Source organism: Cydia fagiglandana, chromosome 21 (assembly GCF_963556715.1).
Source record: "Cydia fagiglandana chromosome 21, ilCydFagi1.1, whole genome shotgun sequence".
NCBI lineage: Eukaryota > Metazoa > Arthropoda > Insecta > Lepidoptera > Tortricidae > Cydia > Cydia fagiglandana.
The window spans coordinates 2786595-2806941 of record NC_085952.1 but is presented as its reverse complement, the minus strand read 5'-3'; the positions used below and the strand labels follow the sequence as shown (position 1 = coordinate 2806941).

Below are 20347 nucleotides of genomic sequence, written 5' to 3'. Positions count from 1 at the left end.
GTTTTTAGAATTTTTGTCTGTTTATCTGTTTATCTGTTTATCTGTTTGTCTGTTTATTTGAACGCGCATCACGTGAAAACGGCTGAACGGATTTTGATGCAAACTTTACTAATCTGTCGAGAAAATCTCCGGCCAGGTTATAGGCTATAAAAAATCAACCCTTAAAAGAGGGGGTAGCCACAACACTCGCTTGATTTAAGTTTTTGCCCCTGAATCTTATGGCGCTACTTAGGAAGGAGGGGCAAACTTTTTTCAAATATGTGCTACCACTATTGAGTACCCAGGTAAACTAACAGATGGCGCTGAATTTAATACGTAGTGACATGAATAGCCACCGAGGAAGGTTTTTGCCAAATTAACTCTAAGTTTAGATGAGGGGGTACGGACATCAACAAATTTAATTGAATAATTATGTCGATTTAATAATATACAACAAAATTAAACGACAGTAAATTAATTACCCCTCATTGCACAGTGACATCTTTTTCACGACTACCCAGAAAAGAGAGAGAGAGAGTGTATTGTCAGTTGTATTGTGTTTTCAGCGTTCGTGTTTGTATGTAGGTATATATTTATTTATCTGGGTTTCACTCTCTCTCACTCTTTTGCGGTTCGGCGTTAGGTCTTATGCGAGGCCTTCTGCCTTACGGCAAAGTTGATCTTCTGCCTTAATTACACTTGGGCGTGGATCCAAGCTTTCCTCTTTCGCAGCTGAGCCTACTGCCTTGCTCACACTTCGCCAATTCAATTCACTTGGTCAATTCCAAGCTCGGTTTTCTTGCATCTTTTATGCATGAAAACAACCTCGCTGAAACCCTTAAATATCGAGCCCTATGCGAAGCTAGGCTGATAGAAAATTGTCCCATCCCTTCTTTGTATGAAATCCTGGATTCGCGCCTGGTTGGGACTATAAGTAAAATTGCGTTTTTTATATCGAAAAATTTTCGCGCTCGCTTCGCTCGCGTTTTTAATAACTTTCTAAGGTATGATAAAGGTGACTTTCGGGTGGCGACTGCAGCAGCATTAGTCTGTTGCAACGTTACTGTCAATTTTCGTCATAAAATGATGTGACCGATTTCCATACTAAAAGTAAAAATGTACAACTGTCTATCATATTGCGTTTTTATATCGAAAAATTTTCGCGCTCGCTTCGCTCGCGTTTTCAATCACTTTCTAAGATATGATAAAGGTGACGTTCGGGTGGCGACTGCAGCAGCATTAGTCTGTTACAACGTCACTGCTGCAGCACTGTAAATTTTCGTCATAAAATGATGTGACTGATTTCCATACTAAAAATAAAAATGTACAACTGTCTATCAAATTGCGTTATTATATCCAAAAATTTTCGCGCTCGCTTCACTCGCGTTTTCAATTACATTATAACCTAAGATATGATAAAGGTGACATTCGGGTGGCGACTGCAGCAGCATTAGGTACTCTGTTGCAACATTACTGCTGCGGCACTGTCAATTTTCGAGATAAAATTATGTAACTGATTTCCATTCTCAGCTGTAATGCGGCAATGAACTTCACTCAATTTACCAAAAAAAAAATGTAATCTTAATGACCCTAGGGAAAGGGGGCACCATGGTCTAGAAATGCTTATGTCATCAAAATATCTTAATCCGGCACTGCTTCGGACTTAACCCGACGTACGTGTCGCGCTGTACGCGTTCCAAAGCCGGGCGCCTTCGGCGCCCTCATACTAAAAGAATCTGGCGTAGCCCGACAACGTGGCGCGCTGCACGCGGTCCAAAGCCAGGCGACTTCGACTTTCTCATACTAAAAGAGACGTACGTGACACGCTGTATGGTTACCAAAGCCGGGCGCCTTCGGCGCCCTTATACTCAAAGAGTCGGGCGTAGACCGACGTACGTGACACACTGTGCGTGTTCCAAAGCCGGGCGCCTTCGGCGCCCTCATACTCAAAGCGTCGGGAGTAGACCAACGTACGTGACACGCTGTACGCGTTCCGAAGACGGGCGCTTCCGGCGCCCTCATACTCAGAGCGTCGGGCGTAACGTACGCGTTTCAAAGCAGGGCGTCTTCGGCTCCCTCATACTAAAAGAGCCGGGCGTAGACCGACGTACGTGACACGCTGTACGCTTGCCAAAGTTGGGCCCCGAAGGCACCCTCATACTAAAAGTGTCGGGCTTAGACCGACGTACGTAATACGCTGTACGCGTTCCAAAGCCGGGCGCCTCCCTCATACTGAAAGCGTCGGGCGTAACCCGACGTACGTGACACGCTGTACGCTTACCAAAGATGGGAGCCGAAGGCACCCTCTGACTCAAAGCATCGGGCTAAGCCCTACGCACGTGGCGCGCTGAATGCGGTCCAAAGCTAGGCGACTTCGACTTTCTTATACTCAAAGAGTCGGGCGTAGTCGGACTACTACAAATCGCGCTCTAAAAAGTATGAAACAATAAGATGATGCAGGAAATTATAAATGTTATAATTTTTTGAATAATAAAATACAGCGTAATGTAATTTACTATTTTTTATATATTTAGCAGCTTACTGACACAAACCGAATTCCACGCGGGCGGAGCCGCGGGCACAGCTAGTCTTAACATAAAGTTTGATTCGGGCAGTGAGTTCCTAACCTAACCTAACCAATTAAACATCATATCTATCAATTGGACAACTAAGGGCCACTTGCACCATCCCACTAACCCAAGGTTAAGCGGTTAAACCGTTAACTCAGTGTAAAATTGTACTGATAACCATGGTAACTCCAGGTTAACCACGGGTTATTGGAATGGTGTAAGTGACGCTAAGTATTCTACTGACAAAATAATGAGATACCCATGTCATACGGTGTCGCTCTATTTGTCCAGTAATTTGGGTGTTTCCCCCATCGACCATTGAAAAGGCAGACTTACATACAATATTTCCTGACACATATTACCTTTCTCGTCTGATAAAGTGATAATGTTTGTGTAACTTGTATTGCTGTTGGAGTAACAGAGGGCCTACCGCGAACCACGTTACACTTACATACGAATTACATAATTACTCCTTATATTCCTGCCGAAGACTTTTATTTTTCCTTTTCCTTCTACACAAGTTAGGCCAAGTAACAAGAATTTAGGGCTCTCAATTTTATCTTGACTTCTACATCAGTTAAGCTACGAGGCCAGGTTTGGTATCGTTTTCGTATAAATTCGCAGTACCAAATTTAGTTATGGTATCACATTGACACCATTCCGAAGTAAAAACATATAAACATATTAATTATTCGCGGTAGGCCCTCAGGAGTGTTTAAGTTTCTAGGAAATTTTATTCATGCTCTACCATTACCTACTGTAAAGTCTGTGCGGAAAGAGAAAAGTCGTGGAATGTATGGAAACCAATAAATAAATAAATAAATAAATATTATAGGACATTCTGACACAGATTGACTAAGTCCCACAGTAAGCTCAAGAAGGCTTGTGTTGCGGGTACTCAGACAACGATATACATAATAGGTATATAAATACTTACATACATAGAAAACAACCATGACTCAGGAACAAATATCTGTGTCATCACACAAATAAATGCCCTTACTGGGATTCGAACCCAGGACCATTGGCTTCACAGGCGGGGTCACTACTCACTAGGCCAGACCGGTCGTCATTCCAATCAAGTCAGACCAATAAATTCCGCGACTCTTCTCTTTCCACACAGACTCTAGATGACGATGACTTAAGGGGTCCACTAATTACCAGTTCACCGGACGATATCAGCCTGCCAGTTAAAGGCTTGCTACACGGTCGCCGACAAGCCTTCTAACCGTCTGACCTTGGTCTGTCCTCTGTATGTGGGTCCGTCTGAGTTGGCTGGCTAGACGGTGGCAGACCACAGTGTGTTCAGAACTCGCGGACGGACAACACATATTGCAAACGCACAAAATGGCCCCTAACCCTGCGGATTGCATTTTGTTTTTCTTCCTTGACTTCTGGGGCGGCAAAACTTATTGGCGGGGCGCCAAATTTCATAATCTACTCATACTAGTGCAATGACAAAAAAAAATCGTTTTTGGCAAAAATTTCATTTTTGGTACAAGCTTTTATCGCTGAATGTACTTTTCTTTCCACAGGCAACTAATACTCGTCGAGACAATTCTAAAAACCCCAAACACAATTAGGTCGCGTTGTTCTATCACAGGGTTCCTATGGCCACCTCCTGCCTCCATCATCAGATCAGCTATATGGTACCATAATAATGCATTGTCACCTGATTTATATATGTATGCAAATTTTCAGCTCCATCGGAAACTAGAATGTGGGTCTAATTTAACTTGCAAGATTTGACCCGTACAAACATATTTACATACTTACATACATTAGGTATATTGCAAGTTAATAAAAAGCTTGTAAAAAAAAGAAAAGGGTATATGAATGAAACGCTGACTCAAAAAACGACATTTGTTGAGTCATTTCAACTTGATGAATTTGCTGGACTACGCTACGGGGACATACATAACTTTCTGAGAATGAAGAGAAAAGTATTTGATGAATTTTTAGAAATGCTACTGAGTATACATGGCATGGCTATTAATCACACGAGCGCACACGGCGCGTCCTCCAAGCGAAATGGCCTAGTGCGGTCGGCGACGGGCGGCTACACGGTTCCGGACCGACCGCTCAGACCGCGGTCGCTGGCGCGCGCTCGCATGCCAAGGGCGTCCGGAGGTCAAACGAAATTTTGTTGGTAACAACTGTCTACACGGTCCGGGACAGACCAAGGCCACGAGGTCTGGGGGCTTGTCGGCGACCGTGTAGCAAGCCTTTTAAACGCAAAGTTTGACAGTTCCGAACAACTGACAGGCTGATATCGTCCGGCGGACTGGTAATCTGTGGGCCCCTTTATGGCATTATTTATAAACACATATCAAAGCTATATCAAAGATATTTGAGTGTTTCTAACGCCGGTTCTTAGACATATTTTATCATTAACCATTGTCTTTTCTTTTTCCTTGTCTCATATGAGATATGAGATAAGAGATCTTTATTTGCATACCATAGTACAGATGTTATATGTATACATGAACCCTGGAAAGGGTGTAGCAAAAATTGGTGGTTAACAATTATAATGGTGGTTAATAATAATAGTATTGGTTATTATTACTACTGACTTATACTTAGGTTCGATACTTATACATTTTCTAAATTGCACTTCTCTTTAAAGTAATACTTATACATTTTCTAAATTTGATAAGAGCCACTTGTACCATTCACTAATCCAGGGTTAACCGGTTAAACCTGGAGTTACCATGGTTCCCAGTATAATTAAACCCTGGGTTAACGGTCTAACCGCTAAACTCCGGGTTAGTAGGACGGTGCAAGTGGCAATAAAAAACATATGTAAAAGACACCTTCACGGTTATTGACTTTCAATCCATTTTTCCAACGTCATACCTTTTATTCTTAAATGTTTAATAGATAAGCGTTACGTCACGCTAATATTATATTTCTATGGTTATTATTTATTCTACTTAAAGAATTTAAAGTATTTGTGTCAGTGAAGCATTATTACAAAATACCTAATACTTTTACAAAAATTATTCATATTTTATTTTACGAGATTGTGTTGGATTGTGTTTATTTCAGTTATAACAAACTCGTATTCGAACTTCAAGATATTCACAAGAGACGACACGTCGGTACTACATCCATTCTAGAATCGTTATAGTGTAGATATCAACTATACATATAGTTCTCTTTTGCAGCGCGATTCGGGCAACCAATGTCACTTTTACGTTAGATAGAGTAAGATATCTATTAGATGTGAATTGGATCTCTAAGTCATATCCTGTGGAAAACGTTCAAGAGTATCTCCAGATTCGCGCAAATGTCAAATTTGACAGGTTATATAGATCTTAAAGATATCGTTATCGTATCTTGGTGATGACTAAAAGATATTCGGATTTTCTAATAGTTGTCTATTAGAAAATCCGAATCGGGCCCAAAGTAAAATTATATCAAATAAAACCGGACAAGTGCGAACTCGCGATTGGCATCTTGGCTAGACACACTGGGCCCTGTTAGCCACCTTTGCTATTATACTCGCTACTTTATTCATAAATCGCATTGCTGAAAGCCTTAGGTCATTGTCCTAAAACTATTCTGGGTAACTGCGAAACTCCATTCTGAAATAATCCTAACACCTTTGACATAAGGTCACATTTATATTACTACCCAAGTAGCATTGCAAGCTGTATATAAGCTGTATTAAAGTTTATTTGTATACTATAAGCTGTACAGTTAGGCTGTACAAAGGCTGTATAAGCGCTTATACAGCCCTTATAAGTAAAAAAAGGGCCCAAATTATACAGCCTTTGGCGTTATTACAGCTGTAGAGTAGCTGTATAAGCAATACATAAGCTGCATAATAGCTGCATTACAGCTATATTTCGGTGTAACAGGAAACCTTAACACTACAGATAATTTCTTATAAGTACGATATAAGAATATAAGTTTTAAATGAGTTATAAGAAAGAATTACAAGAGAATAATAATCATTTACGAAACTAAAATGTCTTAATCTTGTTAATTCGTAATATAGTAATGGCGACAATAAAGTGTTATAGTGGATGGTAAAAGCAAAAGTAAATATTATACAGGACTTGAATGGAATATTACATTATTGGTAAGTGCGGATTATTATTTATTGTGAACCTGTGTATCTTTTCTGGCAAAATATTTACGCGCCTGCAAAATAACAAAGAGAAACCATAAGGAAAATATCAAAAATCGGTAAAGTTAATGTTTGTTTTTAAGGTTAGAGTATCAAACATATTTATAAATATTAATTCTAAGGCTAAACAATTTATTTTACTTAACTGGTAATCATAACACGGCGTTAGTCTGCTAAATATTTGCAAGTATTTCTTTAATTATATTTACAAATACGTTTTTTTTTTTATTGTAAAATGGCGACAATTTTTAAACAGCCTACAGGATAGTTGGAGAGCATTATAATCTTAGTAGCTGTGCTGTGTAATAAATGGAGTGTCTTTTACAGCTTTTGTAATTAAAACAGCTTTATAATAGAATATTTGTATTCGTTTGGCTGTATTTCGGTTCTCCGTACATAAGTTATAATTCTCTTTAGAGATCCGTATAACAAATAAAAAACCTGTACTGTAACTGTCATATATTCCTTTAGTTTTATAATACACTTATTTTCAGAAATCATTACACTACTATACTTATACGAGTGTAAAATTACGCCAAAAGATTGTTATAAGCGACTCTATCAGTAATACAGAAAAAAGCTGTACTATAGCTGCCATTTATTCATTTGGTTTTATAATACCCTTACAGACAGAAGTTATACAACTACTATTCTTATAGGAGAGTAAGATTACGCCATAAGAAATAGCTTTAAAACGGGGTTGACAGATACATTTGTACAGCTACAAGTGCCAAGTGATACTACAATACAGCCTGTATACAGCTTTTACGATAAAATTAGCTTGTAGTGTTTCACAACACTTAATGTTTTAAAACGGAGTTGACAGATACTTTTGTACAGCTAAAAGTGCCAAGTGTTACTACAATACAGCCTGTGTACAGCTTTTACGATAGAATTAGCTTGTAGTCTCTCACAACACTTTTAGTTTTATAGTAGATTTTTTATATTCTAATAAAGCACCCCATGCTTCCGCAGAATCCTTTATAATGATTTTATACAGCTTGAGCTGTATAATGTCTGTAAAGTACCTTTTATACAGCTTAAATCTTTTCTGACACTCTTATACGTCCCTTAAATCACTCTAAGTTCTTAATTGGCTGCTATATTGATGTTGCCGACACTTCCATGCTACTTGGGTACCTCTAACGCACGATCTTTGAAGGACAACTACAAGATTAGGTAATTTGAGCTTTAATAAAAGGTAGTAAAGTCGAGTTTGGAACAACTACAGCTTACGCTCGAGGACGAGACTTCAGAGGGCCTACCGCCAACACCGAAGATCGTAAAATACGGGCATCTTTCTCTTTCACTCCAATTAAGCCGTAATTAGAGAGACAGAGATGGATACCCGGAATTCGCGAACTTCGGTGTTCGCGGTAGGCCCTCAGGTAAATTGAAACAAGCAAATAGGGACTCAAATACAAGGGCTGAAGGTACAATTTAGTTTGTTTTGGATTTCATTCTCACCGATCGATGCAACCACGTGGCTGACGAAATATCCGTAGAAATGTCTTAATGAAACCTTTTTTAGGTGTGGTTTCCGTTAGCTTAGTGACCCGTGTTTTATATCCTTAATTCGGATTAGGGCCACTTGTGCCATTCACTAACCTGGGGTTAAGCGGTTAATCTGGAGTTAACGGTAACTGGGGTCATCGTTGAGTGGTAGAGAATGCCTTCTGGCATTAGGTCCACCATTTGTACTTTCATGTGTTGTGCAATAATGTTGAAATAATTAAATAATAAATAGTATAAAATGTCAGTTTTTATTTATTTTCACATTTAAATTAATCAGGACAAAATGAACTGATGCAAACAAAAAATAGACATTGAATAGTATGCAAAATTTATGTGACGTAACTTACGTCATCGTTACGTAATTTTAACGAAACTATTTTCAATTTTGAGATTTAATCAGCTACGCGGTGGCTACGAAACGCTACGTTTGCTACGCCGTAGCAGCGTAGCATAGAAAACTAAACAGTAACAACCGAAGATTTACAAATCCATGATCAAATTTATATAATTTTTTACAATTCATTTTTTTATTATTTATTTAAAACGTTTTTTTCGAGTTACTACTTGTATAAGGAATGGATTCCTTATAGTATCTTACTTTATCATACAGACAGATCTAAATTCAAAATAATATAATAAAGTTTTTTTATCTGAATGGTAACATAATGACATAATTTTAACATCCACATGTAAGTTCAAATTCTAATGATGATTTCTACTGATAACACTATGATATTCTTATAATTTCATTACAATTATCATAACCTCGAATATAATGTTAATTTAAAATTGACATTATCACTTTTACTGGTTCATATGTAATACATATTTGTATCTGTTGTTATGATATTAAATAACACATTATATCAGTGCGGGGTTATCAGTTATGACTGGGCCGCGTATGTTACACTGTTAGATATATTATATAATCTGTATTATTATATGTTTGCAATAAGTTTATACCAGGCGCTACCAAGCATAGCATGTGGGTCAAAAACTATTTAGCGATAAAAAGCCCGCAAAATATACTCACGGACAAAAGAGGAACGCAAAAAAAGTTTAATTACTATATTTATTTAAATTTTAATATGTTCGGTGAAGGAAAACATCGTGAGGAAACCTGCATACATCTGCGAAGAAATTCAAAGGTGTATGTGAAGTCCCCAATCCGCATTGGGCTAGCGTTGGGACTGTATAGCCCGCTCGCGCGTGAGAGGAGGCCTGTGCCCAGCAGTGGGAAGTTATAGGCGGAATTATTATTATTTTACTAATTTTGTAATTACTTTAGGTGCTGTAATCCAGTAATTAAATCTTATTTTTGCGTTCCTCTCAATTAGGATTGTTCATTTTTTTTCAAATGTTCTATTTCGAAAACCATTTCGAGATATAAGGTTTTTAAACAGTTTCCGACATTTGCTGCGATATAATAATTGAGGATTGAAGATATTTCAACAAATATCCTTATGACCTTAGTTTGACCTTCTCCTGGGCTGAATGTAAAGTCATTGCATAATAAAAGTTATCGAACCATAGTAAATAAATCCGTCACTCACGTATTGTCAAAGTTATCATTGTCATCGATTGTCATAACAAAATTTTTCAGTTAAACCGCTGCGCTTGTTTGTTACAATTTGATTTATAATTAATACCTAAACAGTAGATTTCATTGCTTAATAATATATCAAAAACCTTGTTCCTATGTGTGGGAATGATTCACAAAAATAATAGTTCGAATCCACGAAGACCTACGACGTGAAAGATGGTGCCGTGAATTAAACTTGGAATACCTACCTACTTCACGTGTTACACACAGTATTGCTGTGAGAATCACATCGATGTAAGTATAAAATTAATATTAATTTACTACAATTAAGTATTTAAAAGCTCACTTTATCGGTAGGGTCGTGGTATCTATTTATTTTCTGTGGTAATGTAGCCAGAGTATCTAAAGGCAAACCGTTAAACAGAGATGGTGCCTACTAGAAAGAAGGAATATACAAGAATACATAGCCATACTCAAAATTCAGCCTGAAACTGCCTTAAAAAGATATAATTTCTAATTTCCAGGTACATGTTGCAGTTCAAGCCGCTGATATCATGGTGGACAAGACTTAATAAAGAGTTGTGAATAATAAAACATGTTTTTGTTTACCTACTTTTTTATTAATTTGGGAAATATGTTATATATGTTTCCAAAAAAAATAGTAACTTTACATTAAATGTATGTTTATCATGTTCTGCACGAGCATCTGACAATGATGGCTTCTTGTTGACCATCCAGAAGAGAAGTGTATGGTTTGTTATTTACTCTGTTCCCAGGCATTATTTACGGTCGTAAAGTATTACGACGATTAATAATTAATATGACGTTCGTTTCAATACAAAATGCTCAACTTTGTTCTGGGCCCAAGTGCAGTTACATATCTCACAGCTGTATCTAAATAGGAATCACGATGACCTGAAATAATAGGATATAATTAGCAAAATTGGCATGTTCCTAATATAGTAGTATAAGTATGTAGTACAATATCCAAACAATGGTGACAAGCCGGTAGAAAGCACCCACTGGGTGCTAAGCTACCTTTAGCAATGGACGCTTGTAACGATTTTATGAATCCAATCTTCTTACAAATCGAATCAGTTAAAATATATATGATGTAGGTAACTTACATTTGTATTTTTGCTCCCTTGATTTCAGCCAAGTTATGGTTGGAGTTGGATGCTATACTTGGTCAAGCAGATCTTGTCAGTAGAAAAAGGCGGCAAATTTGAAAAATGTAGGCGCGAAGGGATAGCGTCTCATAGAAAATTTGAATTTCGCGCCTTTTTCTACTGACAAGATCTGCTTGACCAAGTATATATGGATACATACTCCAATAGAACTAAGTTATATTATATAACTTAGGCAGATTTCTGGAATCAGCTTTCTCAAATTTATAGCGTAGGTATTTTGAAATTAATGATTCAAAATAAAAGAGTTTTCCATTCCAGACGATTGTTATTTATAGAAACACGTGACACTGACATTGTCGACCGGTGACATTACAATCAATTGACAATGACAACTATTTTTTTAATGCTTGTTGTTGCTTGTGCATTATCCTAATCAGCCGACGACATGTAATTTACGAGAAGTCGTATCTCATATTTTCAATAAATTATAAATATTCAACCGAGCCACGAATTACTAAATCATTCAAATTGGTATCTTAAATTAACCTATATTTTCATAAAATAAAATAAAAAGGGGGGTCTAAAAAAAATGAACAATCCTAATTTGTCCGTGAATATAGTATAGGTAGATATTGCATGAGAAATATCGCAGAGTCCGTCTAAGCTAAGTTTCCACCGATTTGAAAGGAACAAAGAAAATTGACTTTAATGGTGACATTCCACACTTTTTTTTTTTTTTTTTTTATTCAAACAAAATTTTATACAGTCTGACAGTATAAACCAAATCACTGTAACAATTTAGAGTTGTCATTGCAGATGCCATGTACAAATATAGTGCATAATTGTTTTCCATCGTATTTTCTCGGAAACGTTCGTATTTGTCATGCGAGTTCAGTCAATGTCAGTACTTTTTGTACCGAGACTGACTGAAATAGCAAGACACGTTCGTACGTTTCCGTGAAAATACGATGGAAAATAATTATGCACTATATCTGTAGAGTTTGCTTGGTCCGATTTTAGGTATTATCATTGTGGGCGAAATCCATACATAATTCATGTATTAAGTTTTCCCATTCGTCATTCTTATAATCCCATTTAAGGGTGGAGTGGACATTGGAGATTAGGAGGGTAATATGTTCCTTATCTTGTGGGGAGGTGCACCCCTGTTGCGCTCGGGGTGCAAGTTTAAATTAAAATCGAATTTATTTGCGATACATGGTTCATACCATGGTTCATGGTTCCGGCACGTATGGAGATCCAAGGGGGAGGCCTATGTTCAGCAGTGGACGTCTTATGGCTGAGATGATGATGATGATGATTACATGGTTCATAAGTGACAGTAAAGTGTTGGCAGTTTCAGTATTATTTTAATGGATTTTCTGTGTTTTAAAATAGACTTATAATATAAATTTATCATCTTTCTTAAGTAGCGTTGTCCCAGCATTTTACCACGGTTCACTCTAGGTGCTTAATAGGTATCCGCTCGGTAACCTAACCCCGGGAATAAGTACAGGCAGTTGTTTTCATACAATCCAGTGCCATCAGACCTTCCAAAGTACCTATAAATTATTAAAGTGAAGTAGGTGTATTAAATAATAATTATAATATTTATAATGTATACTTAAATATTTTTTATTATTGGTATTTGAACAAAATTTATTGAATCAATATAAATGTTGTATAATTATAATTATGTGTTACAGTTGCCTAAAAGCTGCTTAGACTTTATAATTGTATGTATTATTCAAAATCAATAAGCTTTTTTTAATAAGTAAATCTTCTAACCTATGTTTTATGAAAGTATTCCTAATAAATAAAACACAAGCTACCTATTTAAAGAGCATCAACAAAAAACCGGGCAAGTGCGAGTCGGACTCGCGCACGAAGGGTTCCGTACCATAATGCAAAAAAAAAAACAAAAAAAAGCAAAAAGAAAACGGTCACCCATCCAAGTACTGACCCCTCCCGACGTTGCTTAACTTTGGTCAAAAATCACGTTTGTTGTATGGGAGCCCCATTTAAATCTTTATTTTATTCTGTTTTTAGTATTTGTTGTCATAGCGGCAACAGAAATACATCATCTGTGAAAATTTCAACTGTCTAGCTATCACGGTTCGTGAGATACAGCCTGGTGACAGACGGACGGACGGACGGACGGACGGACGGACGGACGGACGGACGGACGGACGGACGGACGGACGGACGGACAGCGAAGTCTTAGTAATAGGGTCCCGTTTTACCCTTTGGGTACGGAACCCTAAAAATCAGCATGTATCGGCCATTAAATAAATTATGTATGAAATTTTATTGGCATTGATTCACGTGTATTTGGTCACATGTGGTTTTGCCTCATTGTTTTTAGGGTTCCGTAGCCAAATGGCAAAAAACGGAACCCTTATAGATTCGTCATGTCTGTCTGTCTGTCTGTCTGTCTGTCTGTCTGTCTGTCCGTCCGTATGTCACAGCCACTTTTTTCCGAAACTATGAGCACTATACTGTTGAAACTTGGTAAGTAGATGTATTCGGTGAACCGCATTAAGATTTTCATACAAAATTAGAAAAAAAGCAATAAATTTTTAGGGTTCCCCATACATAGAACTGAAACCCAAAAATTTTTTTTTCATCAAACCCATACGTGTGGGGTATCTATAGATAGGTCTTTAAAAATGATATTGAGGTTTCTAATATCATTTTCTTCTAAACTGAATAGTTTGCGCGAGAGACACTTACAAAGTGGTAAAATGTGTGTCCCCCCCCCTGTAACTTCTAAAATAAGAGAATGATAAAACTAAAAAAAATATATGATGTACATTACCATGCAAACTTCCACCGAAAATTGGTTTGAACAAGATTTGGTTAGTAGTTTTTTTTTATACGTCATAAACCGTAATTTTATTATGTTACTTGCTGTTACGGAACCCTTCATGAGCGAGTCCGACTCGCACTTGGCCGCTTTTTTTATATTCAAGGAAAACCCGGAACTCGCAAACGCACATGTTATATCAAGTGAAAAAAAAAGCTATACTTATTACTTTTAATGACAATAACTTTTTAAATTTACGGCTAAAAACCAATAAGTTATCCATTAAAAAAAAACGCAATCCATAGATTTAGATAATCCGATGAAAAGCTTAAAGAAAAATGTCGAAGGTGAAACTGAAAGTAACCGGCGTTAATAAATCTGCATAATCATATTAAATAACAAGTATTATTATCATCTACAATAAAAGTAATAAATAAAAAACTTACATTTTGATTTATTACACACACAGATAATAAAAAGTCACTCCACTGATTTTTCCCGCCTTTTTTTGGGCGCGCGACCAGCCCTACCGAGCTGAATACCCAGACTGACTCGCGCCAAATGTGAGTGGGATGCAAGATCCGGTGCGCGTGTGTGTGAGCGAGTGAGGGCGAGTATTGAACGCGAAGGGGATGATAGGGTCTAAGATGGGTGACGTATTTTTGGTATTGGGGTGCCATGCCGAGTTAATATTGCATCAGTTTTTGTCGAGAGAAAATTCGGTACCTATTAAATTATTATTGTTATCTTTAAGCCTCTAAATTCATAATAGGTACTTACCTACTAGCTAAAAAATAAAAATAAAAATGAGCTAATATTTAACAAAAACAATATAGGTGCCGTCGTCGAGACACTAGGTCCGTGGGGTAGGGGGGCTCGAGGGCTCCACAAGACGCTCAGCAAACGCCTAAGTGAGGCCACAGGTGACCCTCGCGCAGGCAGCTTTCTCGCGCAAAGATTGGCCATAGCAATCCAGCGCGGGAACGCTGCCTGCGTGATGGGCACCCTACCAAGGACGCAAAATTTTGATAGGTATTTTTTAGCTTTAGTTATCTTAATTGTAGTTAATTTTAGTTTTACATATATTAATTTTATTAACACTTATTATGTAATAAATGAGTTGCGTTGTGAAAAAAATAAATACCTATATCATACGAGTAATAGGTACCTAGTTAATGAATTGGAATTAGAATAAAATTAATCTTTTTTTAAAAATAGGAAAACTGACTTCAAAATGGATAAACATCAAACATCAGCAACATTTATTCAGCAAATAGGCCACAGAGGCACTTTTACACGTCAACATTGAATTTACATAAAAGCAAAAATAATAACATCAACAATTTTATAAAATAAAACTAACAATTCAATCTAACGTATTACAATTACTAAGAGATGTATATGGTCTCTTAATGTCGAATTACATACAAAAAACAGATAAAAAAACACACGAAAAAAAATCTATAATATTTAGAGGTGTAAATGTCTCTAGGTGTCAGAACTAGAAGATTATATAGTTTATCAAGTTATCCTTAGAGATGTATAGGGTCTCCAAGAGTCAATATCCTGTATAATTAATACACATTCATTAAGCGAAAAGAAACATACGAGAACAGAATGAGGCGTCTCACTGTAATTAATTAATAAAAATTAAGTTACTAAGTATAATAGCTCGTATTAGCTTAAACAGACCAGTCTCCACAAACAGCACCCGTTCACGAGTATGACGCGTATCTCAGCCATCGCCTCCCTCAACCTTCTTTCGGGGAAGTGGCGACCCGATCAACGACGCCACCGTAAGCAACGACTTTTAAGCGAGCATGACATGTTCAAGCTACCGGCCTATATTAATATTAAAATAGTAATGACATGTAGCTGTAAGACACGGCATTTTGTGCTCATATGTTACATAAAAAGACAGTATAGCTTCACATAATTACTAGCCTAAGTTGACTTAGAGATGTAAAGGTCTCTAAGTATCAGAAACATTAAAAATATTGGTATGTACAATCAAAAATAAAAATAAATATGTACTTAGAGATGTATAAGGTCTCCAAGTGTCCAAAACTAAAATTAAATTAAACAATATAATCAAGCGAGAACATCATTGTCTCATGTGTCAATTCTACTGGACACTAGCATATTTAATTCACAATGTAAAAAAAAAAAACAATATTTATTTAACTCTTATTATACTAATGAAGTCAAGCTACCGGCTTAAAAGCATCTCTATCGTTTATAAAATCATTTACAGTGTATTACGCCTTACTTAACAAGGAGCGCTTAATGTGCGACTTAAATTTGTGAAGTGGTAAATTCACTACATCAGTGGGGACTTTGTTATAAAATATAATATTATCCCGTTGTGTCTGCGCTAGCAATCTGATACGTTTGAACTCGGTGCCAAGCCAAATAGTTACCTCCTTCTCTTTTTGAAGTCGGTTAAAAAAAAGGAAAACCAGATGTACTAATGGTTTTGGTTTTATAGGTTGCAGTTAAAATTTTGCCAAGTTTCTAAAAGTTTATAAAAAGTTCCTTTATTTCCAAAAAATGTCGAGAGTCAAGTCAAATACACGGGTAAATACAAGTACATACCTACCTATTCATGGTGCTACTTTCCCTCACTAGTGTGGGAATAAGCAATTTCCGTGCCTATGACGAAGTTTAAGGGCGGGCCATAATCTAGACACGCGGCAGCGTGTCAAGCCAAGTTCAAGCAAAGGAACTGGCTAGCCAGCGCCGAGTGTAATATTACACGAACCACTTGGTGCCACTTTTGACCCTTCTATAACTCAAAACATCTTTGACGTAAACACATAAAACTACGTGTGTTTAATTATATCCATAAGGATATCTAGAAGCCCAAATTTCATGAAGCTAGCTCAAACGGTTATAAAGATATGAAGGTCAAAAAGTCGTAAATTTTAAGACTGACTTATGACTTATAGTACCTAAACCTAACCTACTTCCAGATGACCTAGAAGGATGAAATTTGGAATCCAGCTTGGTTATTGTGTGTAACCGTAGGAAAAAATCTAAAAATAAAATAAAGTAAAAAAATAGGGGGGGTCCCCATACAAAAAAACCATTTTTTATTGGGACTGACATATAAGTACCTAAACCTAACCTACTTCCAGATGACCTAGAAGGATGAAATTTGGAATCCAGCTCGGTTATTGTGTGTAACCGTAGGAAAAAATCTAAAAATAAAATAAAGTTTAAAAATAGGGGGGGTCCCCATACAAAAAAAACATTTTTTATTGGGACTGACATATAAGTACCTAAACCTAACCTACTTCCAGATGACCTGGAAGGATAAAATTTGGAATCCAGCTCGGTTATTGTGTGTAAGCGTAGGGAAAAATCTAAAAATAAAAAAAAGTTAAAAAATAGGGGGAGTCCCCATACAAAAAAAATATTTTTTTATTGTAGCGTTGGAACCGTTACAAGCAGATATTTGAAACTACCCCAATATATGTATTATTATATTTGCTATATTAAAATAAAGTTTAGTCAAAAAATAAGTGGTGTCCCCATACAAAAAACTTGTAATACGCTCTAAACAACCGGCCAACGGTGTGTCGTCGGCGGCGCGTGGCACCACATAATTATACAAAGAACAGAAGTAAAAACCATACAGCGGAAACACAAGAAAAAACATTAAATCTCAATACCTGCCTAGTTTTCTTTACAAAAAGTATTGATATCCCACCAAAAACATAAATGTAAAAAAGGAGAGCCAAGTTCAATACAAAAATTATGCTTGGCTGTGGGGCTCGCCGCAAAAAGAATGGAGATCTAAATGAGTGCCACTGCCAAGTTCTATGCAAAATCCAAATATGTATTTATAGGAACAAAATAACATTATAAACAAGTATTAAACTCTATTTCTTTGCTTTATTGGATACCTATAACAATTGCTGTTATTTAAAAAAATGTGAGATCTTAAAGTAGGTTAGATTTGGCTTGGCCAGATTTTATCAGAATTACAATATATATTATCAGAATTACAATATATATAAAATGATTGATGTAATGAAAACTGGCCAAGTCAAATCTAACCTACTTTGAGATCTCACATTTTTTTAAATAACAGCAATTGTTATAGGTATCCAATAAAGCAAAGAAATAGAGTTTAATACTTGTTTATAATGTTATTTTGTTCCTATAAATACATATTTGGATTTTGCATAGAACTTGGCAGTGGCACTCATTTAGATCTCCATTCTTTTTGCGGCGAGCCCCACAGCCAAGCATAATTTTTGTATTGAACTTGGCTCTCCTTTTTTACATTTATGTTTTTGGTGGGATTATTATATACTGTAAAACGTTGTATGATACACGTGCGAATAAGTACCTAATTCGCACTTACCTACTTCCCGCATTTGTATTGTAATGTATTTAACTATCTAGACACGCGGCAGCGTGTCAAGCCAAGTTCAAGCAAAGGAACTGGCTAGCCAGCGCCGAGTGTAATATTACACGAACCACTTGGTGCCACTTTTGACCCTTCTATAACTCAAAACATCTTTGACGTAAACACATAAAACTACGTGTGTTTAATTATATCCATAAGGATATCTAGAAGCCCAAATTTCATGAAGCTAGCTCAAACGGTTATAAAGGTATGAAGGTCAAAAAGTCGTAAATTTTAAGACTGACTTATGACTTATAGTACCTAAACCTAACCTACTTCCAGATGACCTAGAAGGATGAAATTTGGAATCCAGCTTGGTTATTGTGTGTAACCGTAGGAAAAAATCTAAAAATAAAATAAAGTTAAAAAATAGGGGGGGTCCCCATACAAAAAAAACACTTTTTATTGGGACTGACATATAAGTACCTAAACCTAACCTACTTACAGATGACCTAGAAGGATGAAATTTGGAATCCAGCTCGGTTATTATGTGTAACCGTAGGAAAAAATCTAAAAATAAAATAAAGTTTAAAAATAGGGGGGGGTCCCCATACAAAAAAAACCATTTTTTATTGGGACTGACATTTTCCGTCAGTAAAAAAAACCGGGCAAGTGCGAGTCGGACTCGCGCACGAAGGGTTCCGTACCATAAAGCAAAAATAAAAACGGAAAAAAATGCAAAAAGAAAACGGTCACCCATCCAAGTACTGACCACGCCCGACGTTGCTTAACTTTGGTCAAAAATCACATTTGCTGTATGGGAGCCCCACTTAAATATTTATTTTATTCTGTTTTTAGTATTTGTTGTTATAGCGGCAACAGAAATACATCATCTGTGAAAATTTCAACTGTCTAGCTATCACGGTTCGTGAGATACAGCCTGGTGACAGACAGACGGACGGACGGACGGACGGACGGACAGCGAAGTCTTAGTAATAGGGTCCCGTTTTACCCTTTGGGTACGGAACCCTAAAAAAGCAGCGAATTTAAAAATGTAGGCGCGAAAGGTGGGACGATACCATAGAAAATTTTAATTTCGCGCCTGTTCTATTGACAAAGCTGTTTGATAGACTATAATGTAACTTATTATTACACTCGTAAATTCCCAAAAATTCCTCACAATTATGCTTCATGAAAGAGACGTAGCTATAGTCTGTCAAACCATTTCCGTCAGTAAGAAAAAGCAGCAAATTAAAAAAATGTAGGCGCGTAGGTAATCGCCCCATAGTGAATTTGAATTTCGCGCCTTTTCCTACTGACAAAGTTGTTTGACCTTCTAATGTGAAAAAAACCACAAAATAATATGAATGAACTTGCAATTACAAAACGCTACGGTTTATTTTTTTTAATTTATGTTTTTGAACGAAAGCGGCTGAGTTACGTCAAATGTCAAACACATCAGTGTTGCCAGTAGTTAAGAAATCTCGTAGATTACTGTATTTATATGATAATCTACACAGGTTTTCAAGTCAAGTCCTCAAGTACAAATTACAGATAATAACTTTAATATAACGGTATGTGGCAAAATAATTCGTTTCACTTCTAAATTATTTAAATTGAATTGCGGACCAGCAACATTAATCGCGGTAACATTAACCGCAGAATATATAAAAAAAACTTTTTAGGGTTCCGTACCCAAAGGGTAAAACGGGACCCTATTACTAAGACTTCGCTGTCCGTCCGTCCGTCCGTCCGTCTGTCACCAGGCTGTATCTCATGAACCATGATAGCTAGACAGTTGAAATTTTCACAGATTATGTATTTCTGTTGCCACTATAACAACAAATACTAAAAACAGAATAAAATAAAGATTTAAATGGGGCTCCCATACAACAAACGTGATTTTTGACCAAAGTTAAGCAACGTCGGGAGTGGTCAGTACTTGGATGGATGACCGTTTTTTTTTTGCTTTTTTTTGTTTTTGTTTTTTTTTTGCATTGTGGTACCCTTCCCTACGTGCCCTGCGTGCGCGAGTCCGACTCGCACTTGCCCGGTTTTTTAATATGAACCTTGTTGTATAGTGGATTAGGCTGACTTTCGGTTATTTTAGAAAACAAAGAAATAAAACAAATGCTACTTATGTCGTTTTCGAAAGTTCAAAAAAAGAATTAGATTGAAACAGAGTGTACATTGTATTGTAATGCAAATTGGGTTTGGGCCTTACGCGCTTAAACCTCGGAGTAATTAACAATGGAGCCGCCATTAACAGGCATTCCCCTCTGTCGAAAATAGGCGGCCAATGGTCAACCATATGT

The 20347-nt window shown here is 36.8% G+C and overlaps 1 protein-coding gene across 1 annotated transcript in view; it reads right to left on the bottom strand.

Annotated features, from left to right (window-relative positions):
* Positions 1–14217, bottom strand: part of LOC134675064 (large neutral amino acids transporter small subunit 1) — a 49417-nt gene extending 35200 nt beyond the window's left edge. Inside the window, exon 1 of the mRNA XM_063533220.1 lies at positions 14122–14217. Coding sequence (XP_063389290.1) covers positions 14122–14123 — 2 coding nt within the window. The 5' untranslated portion in view covers positions 14124–14217. The remainder of the gene's footprint in view (positions 1–14121) is intronic.
* Between the last annotated feature and the right edge of the window lie 6130 nt (positions 14218–20347).